The 24,450-nt window shown below is 40.1% G+C and overlaps 3 protein-coding genes across 4 annotated transcripts in view; 2 read left to right on the forward strand and 1 right to left on the reverse strand.

The window, feature by feature from the left end:
* Window positions 1-421: 421 nt before the first annotated feature.
* On the reverse strand, window positions 422-8,060 carry LOC144657350 (protein misato homolog 1-like). The gene is made up of 3 exons (XM_078517693.1): window positions 7,221-8,060; window positions 2,433-2,711; window positions 422-1,477 (listed from the first exon to the last, which is right to left on the reverse strand). Exons 1-3 carry the CDS (start codon window positions 7,926-7,928, stop codon window positions 713-715), a joined length of 1,752 nt encoding a protein of 583 aa, XP_078373819.1. The 5' UTR covers window positions 7,929-8,060; the 3' UTR covers window positions 422-712.
* On the forward strand, window positions 8,004-10,184 carry LOC144657393 (TP53-regulated inhibitor of apoptosis 1-like). Its single transcript, XM_078517744.1, has 2 exons — window positions 8,004-8,250; window positions 8,982-10,184. The coding sequence occupies exons 1-2, from the start codon at window positions 8,104-8,106 to the stop codon at window positions 9,072-9,074; spliced, it is 240 nt and encodes a 79-aa protein (XP_078373870.1). The 5' UTR covers window positions 8,004-8,103; the 3' UTR covers window positions 9,075-10,184.
* Window positions 10,185-11,156: 972 nt separating this feature from the next.
* LOC144657325 (polyphosphoinositide phosphatase-like) overlaps window positions 11,157-24,450 on the forward strand; it is a 111,328-nt gene continuing 98,034 nt past the window's right edge. For both annotated transcript variants that reach the window (XR_013571506.1, XM_078517663.1), the window contains exons 1-16: window positions 11,157-11,222; window positions 11,316-11,414; window positions 14,534-14,666; window positions 14,933-14,987; window positions 15,651-15,758; window positions 15,998-16,048; window positions 16,491-17,194; window positions 17,583-17,683; window positions 19,297-19,422; window positions 19,902-19,941; window positions 20,111-20,208; window positions 20,305-20,438; window positions 21,657-21,702; window positions 21,829-21,899; window positions 22,987-23,041; window positions 24,066-24,155. Coding sequence is in view for 1 of the 2 variants with exons in the window: in XM_078517663.1 (XP_078373789.1) it covers window positions 11,163-11,222; window positions 11,316-11,414; window positions 14,534-14,666; window positions 14,933-14,987; window positions 15,651-15,758; window positions 15,998-16,048; window positions 16,491-17,194; window positions 17,583-17,683; window positions 19,297-19,422; window positions 19,902-19,941; window positions 20,111-20,208; window positions 20,305-20,438; window positions 21,657-21,702; window positions 21,829-21,899; window positions 22,987-23,041; window positions 24,066-24,155 (1,971 nt within the window). In the remaining variant the exon portion in view is untranslated. The remainder of the gene's footprint in view (window positions 11,223-11,315; window positions 11,415-14,533; window positions 14,667-14,932; window positions 14,988-15,650; window positions 15,759-15,997; window positions 16,049-16,490; window positions 17,195-17,582; window positions 17,684-19,296; window positions 19,423-19,901; window positions 19,942-20,110; window positions 20,209-20,304; window positions 20,439-21,656; window positions 21,703-21,828; window positions 21,900-22,986; window positions 23,042-24,065; window positions 24,156-24,450) is intronic.

Raw genomic sequence — 24,450 nt, forward strand, 5'->3', positions numbered from 1 at the left:
GGATGGCCCCCCCTCAAATCCCACCAGCCCCCCCACCCCCCCCCCCCCCATCTCATAAAAAATGAACCGTCCCTTAGAAGCTGATTTTGTGACATTTTTGCGCGAACTTTTCTCTACCAATTTTTCCATTTTATTTCCATTCCGGTATTTTGGTTCTTCAAGAACTACAGAAAATAATACCGTTTTAGTTGAACGGAAATCCTCTGAGAAAATTGACTTAAGAACCCCGATTTGTCCTTTTTACGTCCTATAAAATGTCCACGCATACTGCAGCGTGAAATAACCTGCGATAATCCTTCGCGTTCGTAGTATACCGCGCTATAAGTAGTGATGGAATCGTGTTTCTTTCCTTTATGTTTTACTCTGCACTTGCTGAATAATTAACAGTTAGGTGTGCGAAATTATTTTCCATTGCATCGCGTTTCTTTCTTTCTTTTTTTCATTCTAGGGGTGGGGTAGCCTCTTACACATCGTGACGAACGGGAAGTGCATGTTCGTCTACCTAGGAGCAGCTAGGAGTCTATTAGGAGGAATTAGTTTCTAAAACTGCTGTTTTGCTGCGTTTGTTGACAAGTAAATTTAAAAAATTATTTACATTTACATGTGGTAAGTTAAACAGCGTTTAAGATGTGCCTGATGTTTCGAGTGTATGCCCTTCATCGGATCAAAGTACTCAAGACATGGAACACTTCTTTTTGCGTGCCGTATCATATCATGGGTTTTCGTAACGTTCAGACAAATTCGTCAGATCCTCGAGCATTTCTTTAAACGTTTCTGCTTCAGTACCAGACTCCAGAAACAGATGATGTTTGTTGATGTTGACTTTTTTCGCCCACTGAATCAATGACAATAACATGCTAGCGATGCCAGAATTTGTCTCGACGCGACTAAGCACGCTTGTTTGATTCACTCTACTCCCCTCGGGTCTTGCATATCCTTCTATAACAAATCCATCATTGGTTACCTTTGGGGCGAAAATATTTGGAAACGGCGGCTTTACCATGCAAGCTTGATTGACATTCCTACACACAGGGGTGGTCTGAGGATGTAAATTCTGCAAGAACGTTTGAACAATCTCATTGGCAGCTGAGCAGTCTTCAAATGGGTTCTCATGCTGTGAGGGATTCTGGGTTGGGGCATGGCGAGGAGGGTTATGGGTGAGGGAAGCAGGGATGCCTCTTATGACTGCAGACTGGGATATGACAAAGGAAGAATTTGATACACCAGGAGTCACGGATTGCAAGAGATCTTGTCCGCTTCTATAAAGTTTAGAGCCCAAAAGTGATGCCAAAGGAACAGTCTCTTCCACAGGCAAGGGAAAAGTTGAGTCAAGGCTGGCAATTTTTCTCTCTCCAAATGCCACACTGTTGACAAAGCTGTTCATGTTAGCTGCCTGAGGTGTAAGTAGCCTGTAAGGCATGGTTATTGTATCTACACACACTCCCAGCACTGCACTTGTGTGGTATGAAAGAGCAGGCTGTGAAGAAAAAAAGATCAGAAAAAAATCACCTTCAAGGCAATCAAGTTACTTATCAAGGCCCAGTTGTTAGCGTGAAATTTGATTTCGATTTTATAACACTTCGTTGAGGTTTTCTGTTGATATTTTCTGTCCCTCAGTTTTGACGTGGACCAATCTCAAACTTAACAAAACATTAGCTATGGAAAACCCTTTAAAACAAAAGAAATTAAAATCTTGATCATCTTTTAATCCTAGGTTAGCGTTAATCGTGTTTCGTACAACCTGGCCCAGATTTCTACCAGGGTTGAACAGACAAAAATAAATTTGAACATCGTACTGGGGCATTTTCAACTTTTGAAATTTTAGGTGGTAAAAATTCAAATATCCCACTTTCAAATCAGAGTGCATGGTAAATGCAAAGCTATGCACATAGCACAATTTAATCGAATCAAACTGTGCCAAGAAACCTGCAAATTTGCTAGCGCTTGAGGCTGCACATCAAAAATGAACATTATTATAGCACTTAAATTATTTAAATCCATAGATGTTTTAAGACTGCTGTCTTTTCTTCCCTGTGATAGCTTGAACAAATTAGTAAAATTCCAGTTATAAGCCCCACTGGTTATAAACCCATCTACCTGGGAAAAAATAAAATAACATCCAGTTATATGTCCCCCCCCCCCTCTCCCCTGGATATAAATAAGCCCACCTCTGCTGGATGACAGTGCTGAACAGGGCTAAATGTTGCTTTGTTATGGTTTTTAACTTCAAAACGTATTTCGATCAACAGGCTGCCGTTACTCGCTTTAAAACATTTTTTTTTATTCCGCATATAAACCTTCCCAGATATAAGCCCCTCTGTAGCTGTTTATAAGCCAACCCAAAACCCCTTACAAAGTTGTATGAGCCCAGGGCTTATAACCGGAATTTTACGTAAATTTTATGGTACTTAAACTTGTTACACATAACTAACCTTGTAAGTGAGAAGTGGAAATTCCCTGGCTTGTCTCATGCGTGGCCACGCTTCACAGGCAAGCGATAGTGGTATGAACAGATCACTGTGTTGTGACAAATTACCGTAACTCAAAGCTGAATTCAGAATTCTGTAAGCAGTGTCTTTGTGTGTTCCATCAGGAAATTGAGTTGGTGCAACTCCAAATGTAAGAAACGATTTAGATCCATACTCATCCTTTAGCTCTTCAAGTACCTGACTACTCAAACCACCAAAACCATTGAACACATCAGTGAAAATCTGAAGAAACAAAACATGTAAACAAAATAAATGTGGATTACCTAACTAGACTTGCTCAATTAATCTCTTAAGTCAGCTTGTTTTCTTAATAGGGATATTTTCTGCTGATTTATTTGGGAGGATCATGTGTCTTGAAAGTGTAAACCTGAAATTCTGATGCTAACATTTAAATTTTGAGTCTTTTTGTGATCTGAGTTGTGATACTACATTTCTTGGCAGACAGTTTCTTCCTGTCACAGAAGATGGGTTTACACAATGACATAAAAAAGGATTGAGCCAAGTGGCCCATCTGGCCAGCGTTTATCCAAGTTTCTGTAGCATGAAGTGACAAGGAGTATTTCTACTCCCCCCTAGATGGGATGCTAGTCCATCGCAGTGTTATTCCCCAGCACCATTTTAATTGTCAGATAAAGAAAGTGTAGTATTTGGTGTGCCTCAAGGCTCAATACTGGGTCCTTTCATATTCAATTTGTACGTAGCAGACCTTCAGGATCACCTTCCATGTCGATGTTCCCAGTATGCGGACGATACTACACTATACCTTCATTCAAAAGTCTGCGACCTGCAAAGTTCTATCTCTGAGATGAACAATGTCATGCAACAGCTTGGTTCCTATTCTAGTGATTGCAACCTATCACTGAATAAAGCCAAAACAAATTGGATGTTGGTGTCTACTGCACAGATGAGTCGTGTACATTCATTGGATGAAAGGACACTGCATCTTACTTGTGACGGAGCTACATTAGATCGTACTCGTCAAACTTAACTGTTAGGGGTTTACTTAGATGATCATTTATTGTGGAGTGAACACGTAACAAAGACTTTATCTTCTTGTTATGGCAGTCTAGCAGTCTTAAGGAAATTAAAACATTTAGCTTCTTTCTCATTAAGAAAACAGCTGGCTGAAATTCTGGTTTTATCAAAACTTGACTACTGTGATATCGTATATAACCCTATACCAGAGTACATGCTAAAGCGCCTGCAACATGTGCAGAATGCATGCGCCGCTTTTGTGTTGGGGAAATTCACAACTGTTAATGATGTAATTAGTTTGAAATGGCTACCGGTGCGTGAAAGAAGGGAGTTAAGTCTGCTAAAAATGACATTCAAAGCACAACATAGCATTCACTGGCCAGACTATCTACGTTTGGATGTACACTCAGTTACAGCTTATAACCTGCGATCACCTGTGGCACCCAAACTATCAGTTCCGAGAGAGGCGGACACTTTCCAACACATGGCCGCAACTAGTTTTAATGGCCTACCAGCGAACGTACGCAATATAGCCACATATACCCTTTTTATCAAGGCCATTAAAGACATTTTGTTCAAAAATGCAAAGTCTTGCATAGGTTAATTTTTCCCTCAGTTTTCTTTTTTTTTTTCTTTTTACAAATCGAATGACTTTTTAGTGATCCATTTTTATAGTATTTGTGTAATTTTATGAGAAGTTTCAGATTTCATAGTTTTTATTTTTTTATTGTAAATATTGTAAATAATAATCTTTTATGTATTTTAATAACTCTTTGTAAATTTAGTTTATTTGGAAGACGAAGAGCCACTCTGTGGAAGCTCTTCCAATAAAGCCGTTATAATTATTATTATTAATATTATTATTATTATTTTCACTGATTGCCATTCATACACCTGGCCCCAGTTGTTCAAAGGGTGGATAACGATATCCAGTGGATAAATCACTTTATTACACGACTAAGGTGGTCCGAGGGCCAATAACTAAATCAGCCAATCAGATTGCTTTATTCCCGGTCCGCGAGGGCCGATATTTTCCAAGTATTGGACCGGGTTTTGTCCCGGATGATCCCCTAATTCCGCATTAGCGGATTTTGAAGATTTTTCGAAGATTTTTCGGAGTTTTATTGTTGAAAATAAATGACCTTACAAGAATGTTATACTCATTTTAATAGGCGCGAAAAGTGCCGCACATTGTTTTTCATGACATCACCGGGAGAACAACATACAAAGTTCCAGTCGTGTATATCTATAACAAGCTGCTAGGGACCGATGGGCAAATTGGCCCTCGGCGACGGACCCGCGCGCTCGATCCGTACTGTCAAGACCTCGGGCCAATATTCGCCCAGTACGGCCCTCGCGCGTGGTTAATAAGATATATATCCAGTGGATGACGTAGTAGGTTTTATATGACAGTTATCCATCCGGTGGAAAGTATTATCCAACCTTTGAACAACTGAGCCCTGGGTGGAGAGAGGCATTATGAGAGTAAAGTGTTTTGCCCAAGAACACAAGACATTGCCTTGGCCATGGCTTGAACCCAGACTTCTCAATCCGAAGTCCAGTGCACTAACCATTAGGCCACCACATCTCCCATACAGCACAACAGACCTTTTGCAGCCTACTTGTTATTCTTTTGTATTCATGCAATTTGCCCTACAAGCCTCGTTAGTTATTTAAACAACAAAAGATATTTGACCCTACAGCGAGGCTTGGAGTGCAATTTGCATGTGCACAAAAGAATAACAAGTAGGCTGCCAAAGGTCTATAGCTAACCAACACTAGTTTTCACAACTTAGAAATAGAGTCCAAAGCAATTATCAATCAAATCTCTTCCAGATATCGACGTTTTGCATGAAGTATGAGTCGAAGGTTTATCCTGTGCATTCTTCGAACTTATCATTACGGTTTCTTTTAGTTTAACATCCACTCGCGGAGGAAATGCAGCATATTGTCAAAATGCCGCCGCGCCGGACACCCACATTACAAAAAAAGTCCAATCTGACACTAAAATTAAATGCAAGGACCCGAGGCAGCGAAGGCAGGAGCAAATGAAACAGCAAAATGCGTCGACGTTTTGCGACGCCATATTTGAATTGTTATAGGTAGACCGCGCAATTGTTCAAGGCTGACGACGAGCCACAAAAGCACAAAAAACGGATTTCCGACTACTGTCCAGGGTAGAACATGGAGCACCGCCACGGGCGAGTGACCCAAATGCACCGCCCAGATCAGTCCCGCCCAGCCCCAAAGAAAAGGAAAATAGCCCCCTCCCCCCACAAATCCGATACTCACCTTCCTCCCGCCGCGCAGACTGCAATCTTCAATAAAATCGCCAAAAAATAGACCTACCCACAAGAAAACACGAGCCATTTTTATTTGATACGCTCCCAAATTTCTGTGTTTGCAAACAAAGTACGAAATACAGAAAAAGAGGCGAGAAAAATCGAACAGCCACTGCGCGTCGCACGCGGCTCGGTGGACGAAATACCGTAGAATTCCGGTTATAGCCCCCCGCTATAAGCCCCCCGGTTGGCCCATCACTGAAACAAAAAAATACATCCGGTTATAAGCCCCCCGGATATAAGCCCCCCCTACCAGATGACAGTACGAATGACCTAAATTTCTTTTTTTTTTTCACTTAAAAACGTATTCCATCAACACCCCGGGCCTTTTGAAACGTTTCATCCGTAGCCCCCCGGGCCCCTCCGCTATAGCCCACCCACCCCCGGTGAAGCCCAGGGCACCGAATTCACGTATGTGAACAGCGGTTACTTCAACCATGGCCCAGCCACCCGACATTGCGCCCAACCGGTATCTGGGAGGCAGGCATTGGGACCATTTTTCTTTGTCCCATGCTCTTTCTTCATTTACCGAGTATTACCATCTTTATTTACTACAACTTGATAATCGACTTGCTGACCTGCAGTGCCGCGGCCTTCAACATAATGGCCCAGCCACAACCAGTCTCTGTAGCCAGTTGTAGCGCCCAACCCGATCTGGGAGGCAGGGGGGAGATCCCATGCCTAACTTCATCTTCAATACCGAAAAAAAATTCCTACCGCATCAGACACAGTACAAGGAGCTCCGCAACGAGAAGCGTGGAGGAGAAGAAAAGTAAAAAAAAAAGAAGAAAAAAAAGAGAAAAAATGAGACGACCGCCAACCAGGCGAGACCCGCCCGACAGCACACTCGCCTGGCGAGGGCGCCCCCCGAACGGCGGACCGCCTCAAGCTGCGTTTTGTCCAGGCCTGCGAGGGTCGAATCAAGACCCAGGAAAAAAAAGCCACAAAGCCGAATGAAAAAATAATGACACCACAGAACTGCAAGATACGACGCATGTGTACACACCTGTCCGCGAGTCGCCCACGAGGGACGAAAGATGGCGCGCATGAGCGCAGCCATTAACCGCCAGCCAAAGAGCCCCACTTGTTTACATATTTTGAAAAGAGTTTTTTATTTTTGACGTTATTTACGATGTAGCGATTTGTCACTGTGTGGACGGACGCACCCGGGGAAAAGAAAGCAAGTCACTAAAATTGTAGTGTAATGTGACAAGTCCGCGAGACGCAGACACCCAACCCAGATAAAACAGTTGAGAAAAAAAAGTAATCCCAAACCCTACTACCTTTTAGCTGTAAACAAGCAAAAACGTTGAAAAAAGCGGGAAAAACTTTGGTTGTTCTGGACATTTAATGGGACTGTTTTGAAAAACCCCTACCCAGAATACACTAATTTTCTGAAAGTTAGAGGTTTTACCTGGAATCCCTGAAGTCTGTCACACTCTTCCACGAAGAAATGAAGACCATTCTCAAACTCATCATAAAAGTGTTTATCCTTCATTAAGCCCTGTCCATATCCAAACACATTAAAAGGATTAGCACTTGCTTCGTGCGGAAAATCCCTCACCAGCTGAACTGATTTTGGATGTAGACAAGTTCCCAAGAAATCCGACCAAACAGAAATGTCTTCATCTAGGTTGTAATACTTCTCTCGTGGATTTTTATTATCTTCGGTAAAACTTGAATCGGAATCACGATCAAGTGTTCTATTGTCACGATCAAGCGTTCCATAGTCAGTAACTGCAGCTTCAGCCTCAGGTTCCTCAGCTTCCAAGTCCATTTGAAACTCATTTTTAGGTTCAGGATCAGCCTCGTGTACTGATATATTTCCTGACCACGCAGGTTCGTTGCTGTGGGATGGAGTCTGATACAAAGTGCCATAACTTGGTAAAGCCTTCAGGCTTCCTTTCAAATCGAACATCAGCACCCTCGGCGTAAAGGTTTGGTCGCCGTGTAGAGTTAAACCCTCCCTGAACAAGAGATCGTGATTAATTTCTTGTTGAAATGAAGCACTGGGATCATAGCAGAAGCTAGACTCTTGGATGTTCCACAAATGAGTGCCAACAAAATTGGCATAATGGCCAAATTGAAGAGTTATAACTTCCCTGGTCAAACTGCCCGCCATATTTGTTGCAAGTATTCTTCTGTACAGCGGATACACGTAAAACTAAAGCGTGATCATATACTTTTGTGTAAAACCGCAGTTTGATCGCGGACTCTTATAATTGCTTCTCGAAGTCCTCGGAGTTTTCAAGGATTTTTCACCGTACGAAATCTTTCTTTAATACACTTTTAGAGGAATGAACAGTATAGGATCCGAGTGTAATGATTTGAAGAAAGAATACGATTCTTGCTTCAATGTTTGGTATTCAGAAAGCTTCCTCAAAGGGGACTACAAAAGTGACCCTTGCAGCGAACTGCTAAAGAACTACAGAACATGTGTTTTGGTAAGTCGTTCATCGCAATATTTTGATCCTATTTCTTGTAAGTTAAAAGAGATTTAAGGCAGAAGTTATGTATATTTATCATCCCTAGAGATATATACATCACACTGATATGGTTGGTCGTATAGACATTTATGCACAACCACCACCCCCCCCCCCCCCCCCCATTCCTTGCCTATGCTACCCTGTTCTGGGGTAGTCATTCTGTGTGGGTAGGGTATGGTTTTCCAGGCGGTTATTGCTGTTGAACAGGGTATTGTTTGTCTTCTTGGACTTAATGGCCAACAACAACCCGTACCATGCAAATAATAATTTTGGCATACATTTTATCATTTTGATACAGGTTGCATCATTCTAACCATAGTTAGTAGAGGACTAGTTCTAACCATTGTCCATTTTATATAAAAAATAAATAAAAAAAAATGTGTGGGAAAAGAATGGATATATAGATATATGTTTTGATGCAGCTGCCCAGCCTTTCTGTAGCCCTCTTCCAGTTTTCACCACAGGTATACCACTGTTAGTGTTGGGTAAGCTGTGACTCTACAAGCAGAGCCATGCTGATCTGATCAAAGAGTGAAAGGAATTTTTTTTTCCAAAAGCGAAAAACACATTTTCTTTGTTAGATTTGGAGCCAGGAGGTCACAAAAAAGAAAAGCTGTAACTACCTTTTTCACAAAAATGCCATTACTGTGAAATAAGCTAATGATGTTTTTGTTTCCTTGTTTGCACAGAAGGCCATCAAGGAGAAAAACATTGATCTTTCAGATATTGAAGCAGATGTTCTTGGCACTGAAAGTGAAAAGCAACCACCTCCAGAAAAGTAACATCTGAACTTTGGACATTTATGCCTCAATATAAACAAATTGCAACTTGCAAGATCAAAAGCACATTTTCAAGCACTGGTTAACAAGAAAACACATAATTTGATGGAACACTGCTCTGTGCATTAGAGTTACAGTGAGCATACACATACCAAGGTGGACATGTGACTGTGATCAATATGCGATGGGATGGAAAGATTTGCTTGTGGAAGCTTCTTACTACTGACGCACTGCCTCCAGAAAGTTGATATGATTCTGCATCAAAACACTTTATGATTCTGGTAGAGGTATTTTGCAAAACACAGAATAATGGAATGGCAGAATGACAGAATGGGGATAGTATAATGCCCTAACCAATAAATAAAAGCTAACCCCAAGCAAACCTGAGTGAAAAAGCTATTCGCAAGCAAACCAAGGTGAAGCTAACCTGCGTTCTGCAAAAATACCCCTCTATCCACTTTGTGTTTGCTTTTTACTTGTGAAGTGAAAAAACAGATGACCTAAGAAAAAAGAGGAATTTATCTTAGTCTAGCTGTTTATGCTGTCTTACCTGAAATTTTATGCTGACATTATAATTTACAAATAAAACCTCAGTCCTCATACCATAATTTATGAAAATATGAGAATAAAAATATTCATGAGCATTTATAAGCACATCTTCATTTAAATTTATCAAAACTTGATTACAGTATGTACGAGTCAGAAGAAAGCTATCAAGTTTAGCTCACGTTTCTTTTTGAGTTCTAAGTATTTCTTTTGTGTTCCACTCATAGTTTTCATTTGATTTTACTGTAATTGTAACACTGGTATATTAGAAATACAGTATTAAGTGCTAATTTAGAAAATATTACGTTTTTAATTTAGAAACAGTCTTACGCTGTAATTCATGCATATTGGAAGATCGGCCTATAGCTTTTAAAAACTCTAGTTAGGTAGAATTGATTATAATTACTGGTACTATTAAATATTCTGTAATAATATATTTGTAATAAGACACCTTGTCTGTTGTAAACACGTTTTGTGGTTACAGCATTGTACATATAAATGGGGCTTTATTATGATAGGAAGAGAATTTCTTCTTGGACATTGGCAATAAACACTTTTTCCACTGTTGTGTAACATTGTGAAATTATAAACCTACAATAGAAACAAACCAATAAGCCTTGGTATTAACAAACCACTAATACCGTCTCCATACAAACATTTCCCTTTGGAGTACATTTATTTTATTTCATTTCAAATCAGCTTGTAATTTTGCTGTTTTTCTCTACAGTGGCCCCATTGTGCAAAAGACCTACCGTATTGCTACTCATTTTTGCGGTAACTTAATTTCACGGATTGGAACAGGATATTAACTACAAATTGGTTGGCTCTTTTAAATCAAGACTTAAAATTTTTTTTTTTAAAACCTTTTTTATAATTTTTATTAAAAAAAAAAAAAAAAATTTTAAAAAAAACAAGACCCCCCCGGGTTATAAAAAAATTTTTTAACCCCTTTTTTTTTGTATATTTTGCAGGACTTAATTTTCGTGATTTGGGCAAAAAATATGTAATTAAGTAACAAAAAAATATAATACAAAACGTTAAAGATAAGTTTTCGTGGGTCTAATTTCGGATGTTTTGAAAATCGCAACATTTAAGTCCTGCGAAAATAAGTAACAATACCCTGTTCAACTTCTGGACTTAGAGAAATGAAGTGGTGAGAATCTTTCCACTTTTACTAGTAGACTGCACAAATAGATCTTTTGGTAATATCACGTGAGAAATAAAAAAAGTGTAAATCATGAACCTTTTTACACAAATTACAAGGTGAGGGCTTTAATAGCAGCTCCCCCATCCCTCCCTTCCCCTGATTCTCCTCTGGGCAGAGGGGTGGTTTTTTCCCCATTCTCTCCTAACTTGTATCAAGCCATTCTGAACAACTTTGCCTCCATCAATCAAGAAACAGTTTTTCAAATGCATTTTGATCCAAACCTTCTACAATTTGGGGTCCCTAAATAAGCAAATTGGAAACGGAAAGTTGGAAGGCCTCCTCTGAAACGAGTCACGCAACCGGAGATCTGGGAACGAACTACTCGGGGACTTTCCAAGATGGCGGATCACTATTCGATTTGCTGCACCCAGCGAATTGTCCTCTACGAGACGAAAGCGGTAAATATAAGTTTATCGGAATAACAAAGGTGCATTCTAGAATGAATTCAATTAGCAATAATCTTGGTTTTGAACAATGTTTTTCTTTCGCAGAGATTCTTTCTCGTTGGGTCGAATAATGCAGAAACTCGCTTTCGAGTGTTGAAGATAGACAGGACAGAACCCTATGAACTGGTGTTTTTTGACGATAAGGTTCGTCTTTATACATTTAGTGTACCTTTTGTTATTTGAAATGCCCAGCTGTCCGCGTTTATCTGGTTTAAAAGGTAAAAACTAAGGGCCTGTTTACAAGCAGGTAGGGTAACCCTAGTGCTATCAGGTTCCTAACCAGGTGTATTTTTTCATCGCTGATCCCAAATTTTAGCTCTAAATTTTGATTCCTGATCCCCAAAATGTGGCAACATTTGATCCCTGATTCCATTCTGATCCCATCCGACTGGCCGATCCGGATCCCATGACTTGTGACCCGGGATTCCGGGTCCATGATCCCGATCCCGAGGCTGTGATCCCGATCCCAAGGCTGTGATCCCTGATCCCATATACCTGGTTACGACCCTGTGCTATTGTTACCGTAGCAGAGATTCCAACCCTCCCGATTTGATCGGGAGTCTCCCGATTTGATGCGTTGCCTCCCGCTCTCCCGATTTATATCAGATTCTCCCGATTTATCATGAAATTCTGAAAACAAGAGAAAAATTGCTAATTTTTAGTACTTTTTGCGATCTGAGTGTAGCAAAAGTAAAGAAAAGTACCAAAATGTTTGTGAAAAGAATAAAGACCTTATAGAATAACTCAGAAAATTTATGATGTCAAAATGCCGGAAATGGCACTTGAGAGAACCTAAATTTGCAAAATTTCCCGGTGGAACATGCTTCCAGACCCCCCTAGAGGCGCACACCTTCAGCGCTTAAAATACTCCCTATTTTCCCTTCAAAAAGGGTTGGAATCTCTGCCGTAGCAGGAGCCAGGGGAGGGATCAAGGAGGGAGTGGGGATTGGGGGATGAGGGATGGGAGGAGAATTGGAGGAGGGGAGAAAAGGGGGGCCAAGGCTGGCGCGGCCGGATAGGGGAGAAGGGAGGGCGTGGTCAGGGAGGGAAGCGGGAGACTAGGGATTGGGCCGAGTGCCCCCGACATCCCCGTCACTTTGATCCCGGAGTACCCTGGGAGCAGGAGGGTTAGCCTAGCGCTCCCACATTTCTTCTTTTTTTTCATCGACGTGTTTACAAGGAAGCTAGAGTTACCCTAGCGCCAGGGTAACCCTAGCGCCTTGTAAACGCTCCGCTAGGGATAACTTGCTCCCAGGAGGGGTACTCTGGCTTGTAAATGATGGGGATGATCGAAGGATTTTTTTGGGTTTGAAATTTTCAATTGCGGGATTTTTTTGGGTTGGAAAATTTGGCAAGTATTTTTTTGGGTGACTTGATTTAAATAGGGGATTTTTTGGGGTATTAAAAATGAATTAAAGTGCCTTGGCGTATTATGGTATGATGAATAAACAAACACGAGCTTTCAATTTGTTATGGTTTTCTTTGTGTTTTGTGCTTTCTGTTTTTAGGGGTAATTTGACAAGGGATTTTTTTGGGTAATGTCTGAAGACTTAGGGATTTTTTGGGGTCGTGGGTTTTGCCTCCATTCGATCATCCCTGTCATTTACAAGCCGGAGTACCCCCCTGGGAACTTGCCTACCTGGGACAACTTTATTTTGGCTCCAAGAAGCTAAATATGTTTAAAAATACCGACAAAAACAGCGAATTGTTACCAAGAAACATCGTGTTCATTCACAATTTGTCGTATTTTTGCACTGGAACAGAATTATTTTCGAATAACAGCTTTTACGACAAAATTTTGCAAGGTTAACTGAAGCGTAACCGGTGTAAGTTGACCCGGATAGTAAGGTTACCCTACCTGCGAATTTTTGCTTGTAAACCCGGGCTATCTTCTAACCCTCTTGCTAGGGTAACCTTAGCACTAGGGTTACCCTACCTGCTTGTAAACAGGCCCTAAGTTTTATATGTCAAACCATCTCCGCATGAGCAATTTAATGACATAAAATTTCTCCTAACAAAGCTTGATTGACACTGACATTCTTAACCCTATTCAGACTGGGCTTTTTTGGACCTTCTCAGACCGGGGGGAGGCTTCGGAAGCCCCCCCCCCCCCCCTATGTAACTTCCAGAATATTTTAGCAATCACCATGAAACTTATAGGATGTATTGTATGTCTGAAACTCTTTCTTTTGGTATACGTCACTTGGGATCATGATCTTGACATCATGATGTCAAAACAGCCGCCATCTTGGATCCGCCCTCTTGGATAATTTCAATTTTTTTCCAAAATGCCAAAAAACCACCCAAAATCTGTGCAAAGTACTCAAAATAAATAAAAATGTGCTTTAAACCCGTAAAAATGTAAAAATAATTCCATTTAATTTGATTTTTATTAACAGAACCACGCAAAATTGCAAATTTTGGAAAACATGCCTGTCAAAATGCTGTTGCCATGGTGATGTCAAGTTCCTGACACATCATCCAACCCCTCAAAAGCCCCCCCCCCCCCCCCCCCCGGTCTGAATAGGTTTAAGACAGGTGATGACAATACCGATAATAATCAACTAGGCAGTGTCGTGTTAAGTTTCCACTAGAAACATTAGAGCCTCAAAACTGCAGTTTTTTCATCCTTCTTTGAAACAGAGGTGACATTATTATGTTTCATATGGGAACAAGTCACACGTTTTGATCACCCACAGCGGAAAGTATTCCCTTGAGAAGTTAAAACAGTCCCTTGAGAGTTAACAAGAATGTGGTTCCTTCCGGTTGGCTTCCGGTTCCAGATTACCCCACATAACTGCTATTCTCCTTATTTTTGCTTGTAAACAAGCAAAAAAAGTCGCAAAAATGAAAACCAGAACTTGGCGACTTTGCTCAGCGAAATTTGAATTTAAAGTTGCATGCTGCAACAAGCAAACTGTCAATAAATATTGGAACATTGCACCACAACATTATAAAGTTCACATCAAAAAAACATCCGGTTTCACCAGTATACTAAAGCTTAGCCTGCGAGCAGGCTCTCTATTCATGGCAACGTGAATGTCATTTTGAGCACCAAAGCCATGAATTTGGCAAGCAAAGCGAGCCCGCAAGCAAAATTTCCCTTCTGCTCGCAGATCGTGCCTTCAGCACTCAAAGAGAGAGATTCACGTTGCCCCCGAATAGAGAGCCTGCTTGCAGGCTAACTTTAGCTTTGTTACGCCTTTATCCACTTACTGAATGTCGTATTTGATACCTGTTGGTTTTTTTTTAATTACGGGTAGGTCGAATATAGTCAAAGACAGATCAAAGATTTGTTGTCCATGATTAATGCTGGGAACTTACCAAATAAAAACAGACCATATGAGAGTACAAACAGAGGACTGCACAGGAGCATATCTGCTTATGGTATTGTTGGTGAGTTAACTTGATTGCTAATTTCTCTTCACTAATTAATTATGAAAAAGGTGATGAGAATTAACCACCTGATCATCTCAGTTACCGGTAATTACTTTCTCGACTGAAAACCAATTCTCCCAAGAACTATTGAATAATTTATTTTAACTTGCACGAGTACCAGTTAGTTCAGCAAAATACTGAAGACTTAAAAATATACCGGTAATATGAAGAAACCTAAACTGTAGATCACATGTGTAACCAGTAGTTATTTTACTGTTTTGCAGGATTTGTTAGATTTTTAGAAGGCTACTACATCATACTGATCACAGAGAGAAGAAAGTATGTGTGCCTGATTTTTTCCTTTTGTTTTCTTCACAAATTGTATGAAAGATACAGATCTCAGGTCATGTTAGGCATTCTGTTCCCCTTAGTAAGTGATGCAACCATTTCTGTATAACTACAGTCAAGCATACATGGCTGGTGTGATGACCTAATGTTTAGTGCACTGGACTCCAGATCAAGCAGTCTGGGTTCACGCCCCGACCAAGGTCACTGTATTGTGTCCTAAGGCAAGACACTTTACTCTCACAGTGACTCTCTCCACCCAGGTGTATACCGTAATTGGGTACGCAGGGATTTTAATGCTGGGGGTAACCCTGCGATGGACTAGCATCCCATCCAGGGGGGAGGAGAGAACTGAAATACCCCTAGTCACTTCATGCTTCGGAACTGGGATAAGCTCTGGCCTGATAGGGCCACTAGACTCAAATACAGTCGCTACAGACTTCACCTACAATGACTTAGCTGATGCCCCTGGGACTATAAAAAGTGTCCACATTCTAAGAGAGGATGTCTCCTTATGAGAGATGAAAAGTGTAGTGTTTAAATATGTGTTTGGGACTGCTTATGGGGGGTGTCTGATAGTAGAGATTTGGCTCTAACATTCAGATCCAATTATGCTAAAGTCCTAAATTATTCAAATGTGTGGTAAAACCTTTTCAGGGAAGCCCAGATTGGAGGACACAGTATCTACAAGATTGAGGACACAAAGCTGATTCCAATAGCAAATGAACTAGTGCGACAAAAGTTTCAACACCCTGATGAATCCAAGTAAGTGCTTATAAATTATTGGTAAAATCTATAGAAAATTTATGAACAAGCTGTAAAATGCTGTTAATAAAGCCTGATGCCCTGAGATTTTATGACCTTCTGTGAACTTAGTTACCTAAATGTACCATTGTACTACTAGAAAATCCTCTACGGGTGCTGTGAGCTTAAACTGTCAGACCAGAAGTAATTTTCACAATAATTACTACATAATTGTTTTAATTGAGCTTTTTTTTTTCCAGATATGTCAAGATCTTTCAAAATGTTGATCTCTCAAGTAACTTTTATTTTAGGTACAGTAATGAACCTTCTTATACCATGGATATTATAATCATCGTTATACAGTACTTACTAGCTTTGTTAGTTGACTCTTTTTAAACATCTTTTTAAATGAACTGCATTCAGTGAAGGCAGTAAAGAGTGCACCTGTCAGCTTACTACCAATAACCCAAATATGAGACCAGTTTATTGATTTTGAAAAGCCTTTTATTCAGCCTCTATTCAACAGACCACTCACGATAGAGATGCTCTATTGTGTGACAGGCTAAATATAATATCCTTGAATTAAATAACTTTTTCCCTAGCCTGCGAATACAGCCGCCTCTCATTCGCTCTCATTTCGCTCTTTGTAGTGGGAGGGAATGAGAGGCAGCTGTATTCACAGGCTACTTTTTCCCACGTCCCTATGGTTTCTTGGGTGACCTTGCTTAAAATTTCTCTTTTTTTCTTTCACAGCTACAGTTACGATCTGACACATAACCTTCAGCGTCAAATGGCCCCCATCATCAACCCCTCACCTTTCAACTCTACTTCAGCAGATTCCTGGCAGGCTTGGGGACCATGTGAACACTTTGACAAAGAAACCGCACAAGATGTGTCTGCTTCCACAGGCCTTGCTGAGCCTGTAACAGACAGTACTGAACCTATAGTGTCAAATGACAATAGAACACTTGATCAAGCTGCCTCATGTGGTGATCAGGTGTTCTCTGGTGATTCCAGTGAAGTAAAGAATGATATTAGCACTAGTGATGGGCAAGTTCAACATAGCAATGTGGTTAATGACAGCACTGAAAAGGAAGAAAATGAAAATTTTAATGCTATACTGTCCAGTACTAGTGATCAAACCAGTTCAATTACAAGCACAGATTCTAGCGATGACATAACAACTTTGCCAGAAAACGAGACCAAAGGTTCAGAGGATCAGACAGTGGGTAACACAATAAGTGAAGATACTGTAAAAGTTAATAATACAGTTGGCAGTAAAGATAGCAGTTGTCCAGAGTGTGAGAAATTGAGACAACAGAAGGAGAAGCCATTCTTGAGCAAGAGCAAGTCATGTGGCAAGTTTGTGTGGAACAGATATCTGCTGCACGGCTTTGAGGGGGCTGTACACCCTGACTGGATCCTGCACATTGTTAATGGCTTTGTTGGGCAGTCTGGTATCCTTTAAAAACGTCATTAGTGCTTTTTCCCTGCTAGAAATGACAAATATGTTAACATGCAAATGAGTGGATCAAAAGCATGTGGTGCAATTTTTTGGAAAATGGTTTATGCTGAAACTTCTGCAAAGTTCTGTTGGTACCCAGCATATCTTACTTGTGGAGATCAGCTCATAGGGGTTTGATTCAGATTATTTTTAGTCAAAGGGAAAGAGTCAGGTTCTACTGTCCAGAGTAGCTAATTTATTTATCCATAATTGATGCAGGATTTTTTGAATTTGCAGTTTGCTTGAGCAATAATAGATTACTCTGTGTAGGCTTTCACATAACAGCTATAGCTTGGAAATCAAGAAAATCCCAAATTTAACCCTTAACCAGTGATGCCTAGATATTTGTGTTTATGGACGACCCATATACGTAACACTGATTGCAAGAAGGTCAAAGGAGTTTGCTGGAACCAGATTTTTGAAGAGAGGAGCCAATGATGAGGTTCGTACACAAGAATTGTAACATTTTGAAAATAATGGGCATACCAGAAGGAAGTGTACCAAGAAGACAGATTCATGATCTACCTTATTTATTCAATTAAGCGCCCACCTCTAATAAGCACCCACCCTGTAGGTAGGAGAAATGGTAGGAGAAATGGAAAAAAATTTAATAAGCCCCCAGCCTCGAATAAGCGCCCACCTTGAATAAGCGCCCATTCTCAAGGTCCAAAAATTTAATAAGCACCCAGGGCACTTACTCGAAAAAATACGGACTATATATATTTTAATCTGAAGTCAAGGCTGTTGCTAACATAACTAATTACATAAAAATTGTTGTTTTGTGTTTTGAGGCAATCTAGAATAACATACAGTACATAAATGTGCAGCAAATGTGAAGACAATAATATATTATAGATTTAGGCAAGCCTAAAAGCGGAGCTCCCCATTTATTTAATTTTCACTGGAGCTTACAATGTTTTCATTCTAGTGAATAAGCGGCCAAAGTACTAATGTTTATGGCGGTTTATAGGTGCGACACAAATTTAAATAGCTCATGGTTATACTGAATGTCAGCAGTACGACAAAAATAATAATCTTAAAGCGGGGCAAAATCATTACTCATGGCACGAAAAATTACTTTAGAGAACAGTAAATTATCTGCTTTCTAGCAATAGAAAATAGTTTCGCGATCCTGTTATAGTTTTGCAGCAGTTTAGTAGACTCCACAATATCTATTACATTGATATAGGATATATTCAACGTGCATTACAGAGTCTGTCAGATTAGCTCAATCGGTAAGGTGCCAGTCTGCGGATCCGGAGGTCGTGAGTTCAAATCCCAGAGGGTCAAGTTTTTTTTTCTTTTTTCCTTTTTTTTTTTACCCCGTAGCAATAAAATGGTTTGTTTATTAATTCTATCAACCCGATTTAGCTTTCGAATGCTCCTTCATGTATGATGCTGGCTTTAGAGATAGACACGAAAGTCATCGATCGATTATGGCTCTCAATGTCCACTTTTTTGGCGATCGATTACTTTCTACACGTAATTTTCAGCCAAATTTTGTTTCATTGCTTCTTGTTTTTCTTTTCAAACCTCTTTAAATTTTAAAGGCCGCCTTTATACGGCCTTCTTGCTTCACTAAGGCCGCCATGTTGCGCGACTCTGTACGTACATACGCGCCTGGGCACCATGCCGCTATCCATGATGTTGACCATGAAAACTCATTTCGATAGTGTTCCTTCTTTCATGGTTATGGTGCTACGCTTAGTAGCTCCGCTATTAAGAACTGCAGCTACAATTTTTCGGAGTGTAAATTTAAAAATCCCACTTTTGGATAGCCTGCGAATACAGCCGCCTCTCATTCACGTCCCGCAACGAAGAGCGAACTTGCGTTTCGCTCTTCGTTGCTGGACGTGAATGAGAGGCGACTGTATTCGCAGGCTAGCCAAAAGTGGGATTTTTAAATTTACACTCCGAAAAATTGTAGCTGCTGTTCTTAATAGCGGAGCAGGTTAACTTTTGGCTTATGCCTGCAAAAATGTCACTTGCACCCATAACCTGATAAAAAAGTAAACCCAGTAAAATTTATTGTTTATCTGCTGTTTGATTATTTAGGGAAGTGTAGCCAATGAGGTTGAAACAGAACAAATTGTTCATGATGCCTCAGTACTGTCATTCAAGAGCGGCAGATTTACATCTTACGTCCAGCTGAGAGGATCAGTCCCTTCCTTCTGGTCACAGGTAAAGTTTATTCAAATGCTAGACGTGTTCTGTTTGTAGCTTTACCTTGTTACTATGTTTTGTACAGTCTCAGGCCTGTGACATTCCTTATAATATGGATCAAGGGCTTAAAATATACCATCTTTATTTATATATCACTACACAGTATGCTCTCGACATTTCTGACCCTAGCAGTATGCAAAAGGCATTGTGAACCTAGTAAATAGCCTTAGCTTGTATGCCAAGAGTTGTCCATAGCTCAGTGGATAGAGCACCTTCCCTGTGTTTGGGAGGCCCATGAGTTTGAATCTTATAAGGAAATCATTTTCTCCTGGCGATGTCAATGCATTGTTAAGCTGACATCAACTAGGGGATATTGTCCATAGTGCAAATCAGAGGGCAGCAACTCATTCTGAAAGCTAAAAGAGGTCAACCTCCATTAAGGCATATACATGTAAGCTGTAATGTCATGCCAGTTGTAAGTTTTTCTCTTTTTTTAGGAGGTAAAGCAGGTTATGGTGCCAAAACCACAAATCATTGGTAAGTAAATCTTGTGCTGTGTCTTTCTATTTATCTCCAGAATGCTTGCAAAAATACATGTACTTAGTCAGTAACTATGCTGACTGTAAGTAGTGTTCTATCAGACTTTCCATTTCTGTTTCACTTTAAGAGAGTCCAACAAAAATGAAGTGTTTGCTGTTTCTTTTAGTTGACCGTGCTGATCCATTCTGCTCAGCTGCCGGTCAACATTTCAACCAACTTTTAAAAAGGTTTGGTTCTCCGGTGGTCATTCTTAATCTTGTCAAGGTGGGTTTTGTGGTTTATTTCCTTAAAGTCAATTACCCATTTTTATTAAATTTGTTAACTTTTATGTACAATTTAAACCTGCTTCTAATTTTGTAGAAGAAGGAAAGGAAGAGACATGAGCAAATTCTCAGTGAAGAACTGGAAAGAGCAGTGATATACTTGAACCAGTTTTTACCAGTGCAGCATGCTATACAGTACAAGGCATGGGACATGGCTAGATACAACAAAAGGTTAGCCTGTTCAAAAAATGTAAACAGTAGAGTTTATTGTTATACTACTTTTATTACAAAACAGCAGTTGTTACAGTTGTCACGCCTTGTGGAAATTTCATTCCCAGAGCCTGCATTCCCCTTGACCAGTGGTAGGGAAACTCAACGGCTCTAGGCTATTCCAAAACCAGAACTAGGATTTTTGTTTTGATTGTGGGTACACGTGCACTGGAGATTGTGGTGAAACAAACAAGTTTTTAACAGCCAATCAGATTTGGGGTCGCCTTTGTGGCGGGCTTTCAGATTAGCCCAGAGGTCTCGATCCCTGGCGCACACAAGAAGGATCGCGGTCTCTGGGGACGAGATTGGCTTTGTGGCTCACTCAATCAGTCCTGTTCAGTTGTTTTTTATGGCTTGTAAAGCGTTCTTTTGACAGTACTGCTGAGTATCTGGTCCGCTGTGAGTTGATTTCAAACATGAGCTTTGTGAAGTGTTAAGGTCGCGCAGGACCCTTGCAATCATTAGTATGTATTTATTTAAAGAGTATGCACGAACTGTCGGACGACTGAAGCCGACAACAAACGAAATATTCATGAGAATGTTTGTTTTTAAATTCTTTTGTACAAGTAATTACTAGTAATTGTTCTCAGCTTTGTGCCACGTGCGCTGGAACATAGGGAATTATCATAATTAGATTCACAGCTTTGAATATATCACACATTGTTGTAAACGACTCGGAAGGTCTTCGGAAGCCTCAAAACCTTCAATTTTGTGTCCAAGTTTTCTCCGCCGATATAGAATTTCAAGAGTTGATTCGCGAGGAACATTAAACTTGGTGTACTCTATTGTGCTATGACTAGAGCGAATTTTTAAATTTCCTTCTCAAAATAAAGATAGCACTGTTCTAGCTGAAAACTTGGACACAAAATCGCATTATCTGCAGTTAAACTTTTAAGGGCTTGTAACATCACAGACAACAGTCATCTCTCAGTAAAAGGACAATCATGATGTAATTCCATCATCCCCGAATATCCTTGTTAAATTTTAGAGGAATCGATGTTCAAAATGTAGTGAATTAAAGCTTTACAAGATAGCACTCCGTCAAGAAATTTGGCTAATGAATTTATTAATGAGCAAGGGTCCCGCGCGACCTTAAGAAGGGTTCTGTAAAGGGTCCTTAGCATCACTGTATAACAAACATTCTTTGTTTACTGAACTTTGTGAAATTTTTGATTGCAGTAAAGATTGTAATGTGATGGAGAAGCTGACTGTCATTGCTGATGAGGTTTGTACACTGAGTAACAGTGTAGTGTAGTTTGATATCTCAGTAAGGTAATGTTAAAGTGGAATACATCATGTTTCTTTCTGTCTGTTTTTTTTCTATGGTGCACTCATAAATAAATTTTTTCAGGTGTTCAAGTCCACTGGATTTTTCCACAGTGGACAAGAATTGTACTGCAACCAGATCAGAAAAGATTCAAGGTAAATCAATACCCTATGTGTGTCTTGATTTTTGCACATCAACTGCAATATAACTGTCATACAGTCGAAGCTCTCGTAGGCGGACACCCTCGGGACATGAAAAAAAGTGTCCGCAACTTGAGCTGGCCGCTTACGAGAATGGTTCTCGTAAGCAGCCACTAGAGGTGTAGGGGACAGATGGCCGCTAATGGGAGCTTACCCAGCTAACAATAACAGGACAGACGTGGATGACGACAAAACAAACACTGAAATATGGTACTGTGATTACTATAAAATCATTGTGACGAACGGCGATGTGAAGTTGACTGATAAAAACAAGATACAGTCTGTGGTTGTTCATAGGATTTTCTTTTGGGTGTCCGCTTACGGGAGCTCAAAAACAAAGAAAAAGTCTAATTCGTTATCTCTGAATGTGTCCGCGGCCGTTTACGGGAATGTCCGCTTATGAGAATGTAAAAATACAGAGTTTGTATGGGAGTTAAAACGGGGTGTTAAACAAGGCGGCCGTAAGTAGAGCTGTCCACTTACGAGAGTGTCCGTTAAGAGAGCTTGGACTGTATGTGAGATATGGTAAAGGCGCACTGAAAGTCATGGTTCAAGGTTGCCAACAGACCCAATGCAGTCCCAAGACTGCATTTTAAATTCACCACAGACCCAAATTAGTAATCCTTTAATCTAAAAAACGTCTCATCTTTTATGCACTGAATGAATGATTTGTTGAGCACTTGGCATTTTTTAAGTCAACAAATAGCCAAGATAGGGTTTAGTGCTCTCATTTTTTTGCCTTATTGATGATGAGCCACAGAAATCTGCAGTGTTGTTCCAGAAAATATCTGCACCCCTCCTGTGGAAAGTGTTTTGATGTAAATTTGACCCAATCCCCACCCTCTGGAATTTCCAGTTAAGCTTCATAGTTTCTTTTAAAAACTGAAATCCCCTTCCCTGCTCTCAGAATTTCCAAGGACCTTTTTACGGTGGGTGTGGATATCTCCTGGAACAGTACAATGTAACAAAATTACTTATAAATTTTTAAACTTTCCTTTGATGTAACATTATAAGTTTTTAAAATGTGGAAACATTGTTTTAGGTTGACTGGCATGTGTGGTACTGGATATTCCGATGATTATCTTGGAAGAGAACAGGTGCATGCTTGTTATTACTGTGTGATGTTAAACCCTTTGTTATGTTGTCATCATTGGTTCCCTGCCTAGTGGTACCAATTCCTGACACCATCATCATCTTCACATATCATGGACGGCAGAGCCAGGGGGGCTGGGGGGGGCTTTAGTCCCCCCAGAATTTCCGATAAAATGAAGACTTACTAAGAGAAGAGTCTTTTAAGCCCCCCCCCCCCCCCACTTGAAGTCACTAGTCAGCCCCCCTCTTGGAAAAATGCTCCGCCATCGCTGCATATCCCACATCTAGAACTACTCTTTCCATCTTTAAAAATAATGAACTTTTTTCAGGAAATTCAACATTCCAACATAAGGTATTCTTCATCATCTCTTCCATTCACAGGCCGTCTTCCCTCTCTAAAGTTCGCAAGAGTACACAAGCAAATTATAAACCGTGGGAGATTCTAACAATCACGAATGCAACAGGGTGGGGTGGGTTAAAAGAGCGCTCACGCTTCACGCTTGCTAGAAAAATAGAAGCGTCTGTGTCCATGTGAAAATTTCTAGTCCATCGTATTTAATGTTTCCAGTTGCTGCTTTCTTTAAAGTGTATATAACACGAAATCTTTTATTGGCTTTTTTCTTTCATTGATATGCTTACTAGATAAAGGATTCATGGTTAAAATTTGTCCAAAAAAAATTTTTTCCTCATTTTTTGCCTCCGAAATGTCGCACTCTCAGCCATCTTGAAAATTCATCAAACAAGTAGACGTCACAAAGGTCACGTGACGTACCTTTTGGCCGCGCACCGCTATGGCAAAAAAACACCTAAAACTTATTATGGCTTCCTTTAAAGTGTATATGACACGAAATGTGTCAACTGTTTGATGAATTTTCAAGATGAACTATGAATCCTTTATCTAAGCATATCAACGAAAGAAAAAGCCAATAAAAGATTTTGTGATATACACACTTTAAATCGTTGTATAGTTACTTCGTGCTTTAGCCCAGTAAATCTATTTTTTTTTAATTCCCTTTTTTCTTTTCCAAGAATGGTGTGCTTAGGACAAACTGTGTGGATTGTCTGGACAGAACCAACACTGCCCAGTTCATGGTTGGCAAATGCGCACTTGGTTTTCAGGTACATGTTGTATAAGTGCTTTTCATTGTATCTTAAATTGTAAAGTGGACTAATTGGTAATCAAAGCAATAGGCCTTATGCATGATAACGTCATATGCTCAAAATTCACCATCAAGCCTCGTTTACGCGAATTTTTTTCAACCTTCTGCCACCTTCATGCAGTTTTTACGTAGGTATTCTTTTCATCTTTGCTGCTTAGGGAATTCGTTCATTATAAAATTTGCAAGTTTGCACTTCGAAAGCGAGACTTGGTGGTTAAACTAGTGAGTCTGACGTAAACATGCATAAGGGCTAT

The sequence above is a fragment of the Oculina patagonica genome, chromosome 6 (genome assembly GCF_052425735.1).
Source record: "Oculina patagonica isolate OP01 chromosome 6, crgOcupat, whole genome shotgun sequence".
NCBI lineage: Eukaryota > Metazoa > Cnidaria > Anthozoa > Scleractinia > Oculinidae > Oculina > Oculina patagonica.

What these genes read in the sequence shown, in the direction of transcription:
- LOC144657350 (XM_078517693.1), bottom strand. Translation starts at nt 7,928, where the DNA reads ATGGCGGGCAGTTTGACCAGGGAAGTTATAACTCTTCAATTTGGCCAT. An exon ending in ACAGACTTCAGGGATTCCAG is followed by an intron (nt 2,712 to 7,220) that starts GTAAAACCTCTA and finishes TTGTTTCTTCAG; the next exon opens with ATTTTCACTGATGTGTTCAA. An exon ending in TTCCACTTCTCACTTACAAG is followed by an intron (nt 1,478 to 2,432) that starts GTTAGTTATGTG and finishes TTTTCTTCACAG; the next exon opens with CCTGCTCTTTCATACCACAC.
- LOC144657393 (XM_078517744.1), top strand. Translation starts at nt 8,104, where the DNA reads ATGAACAGTATAGGATCCGAGTGTAATGATTTGAAGAAAGAATACGAT. An exon ending in ACTACAGAACATGTGTTTTG is followed by an intron (nt 8,251 to 8,981) that starts GTAAGTCGTTCA and finishes TTGTTTGCACAG; the next exon opens with AAGGCCATCAAGGAGAAAAA.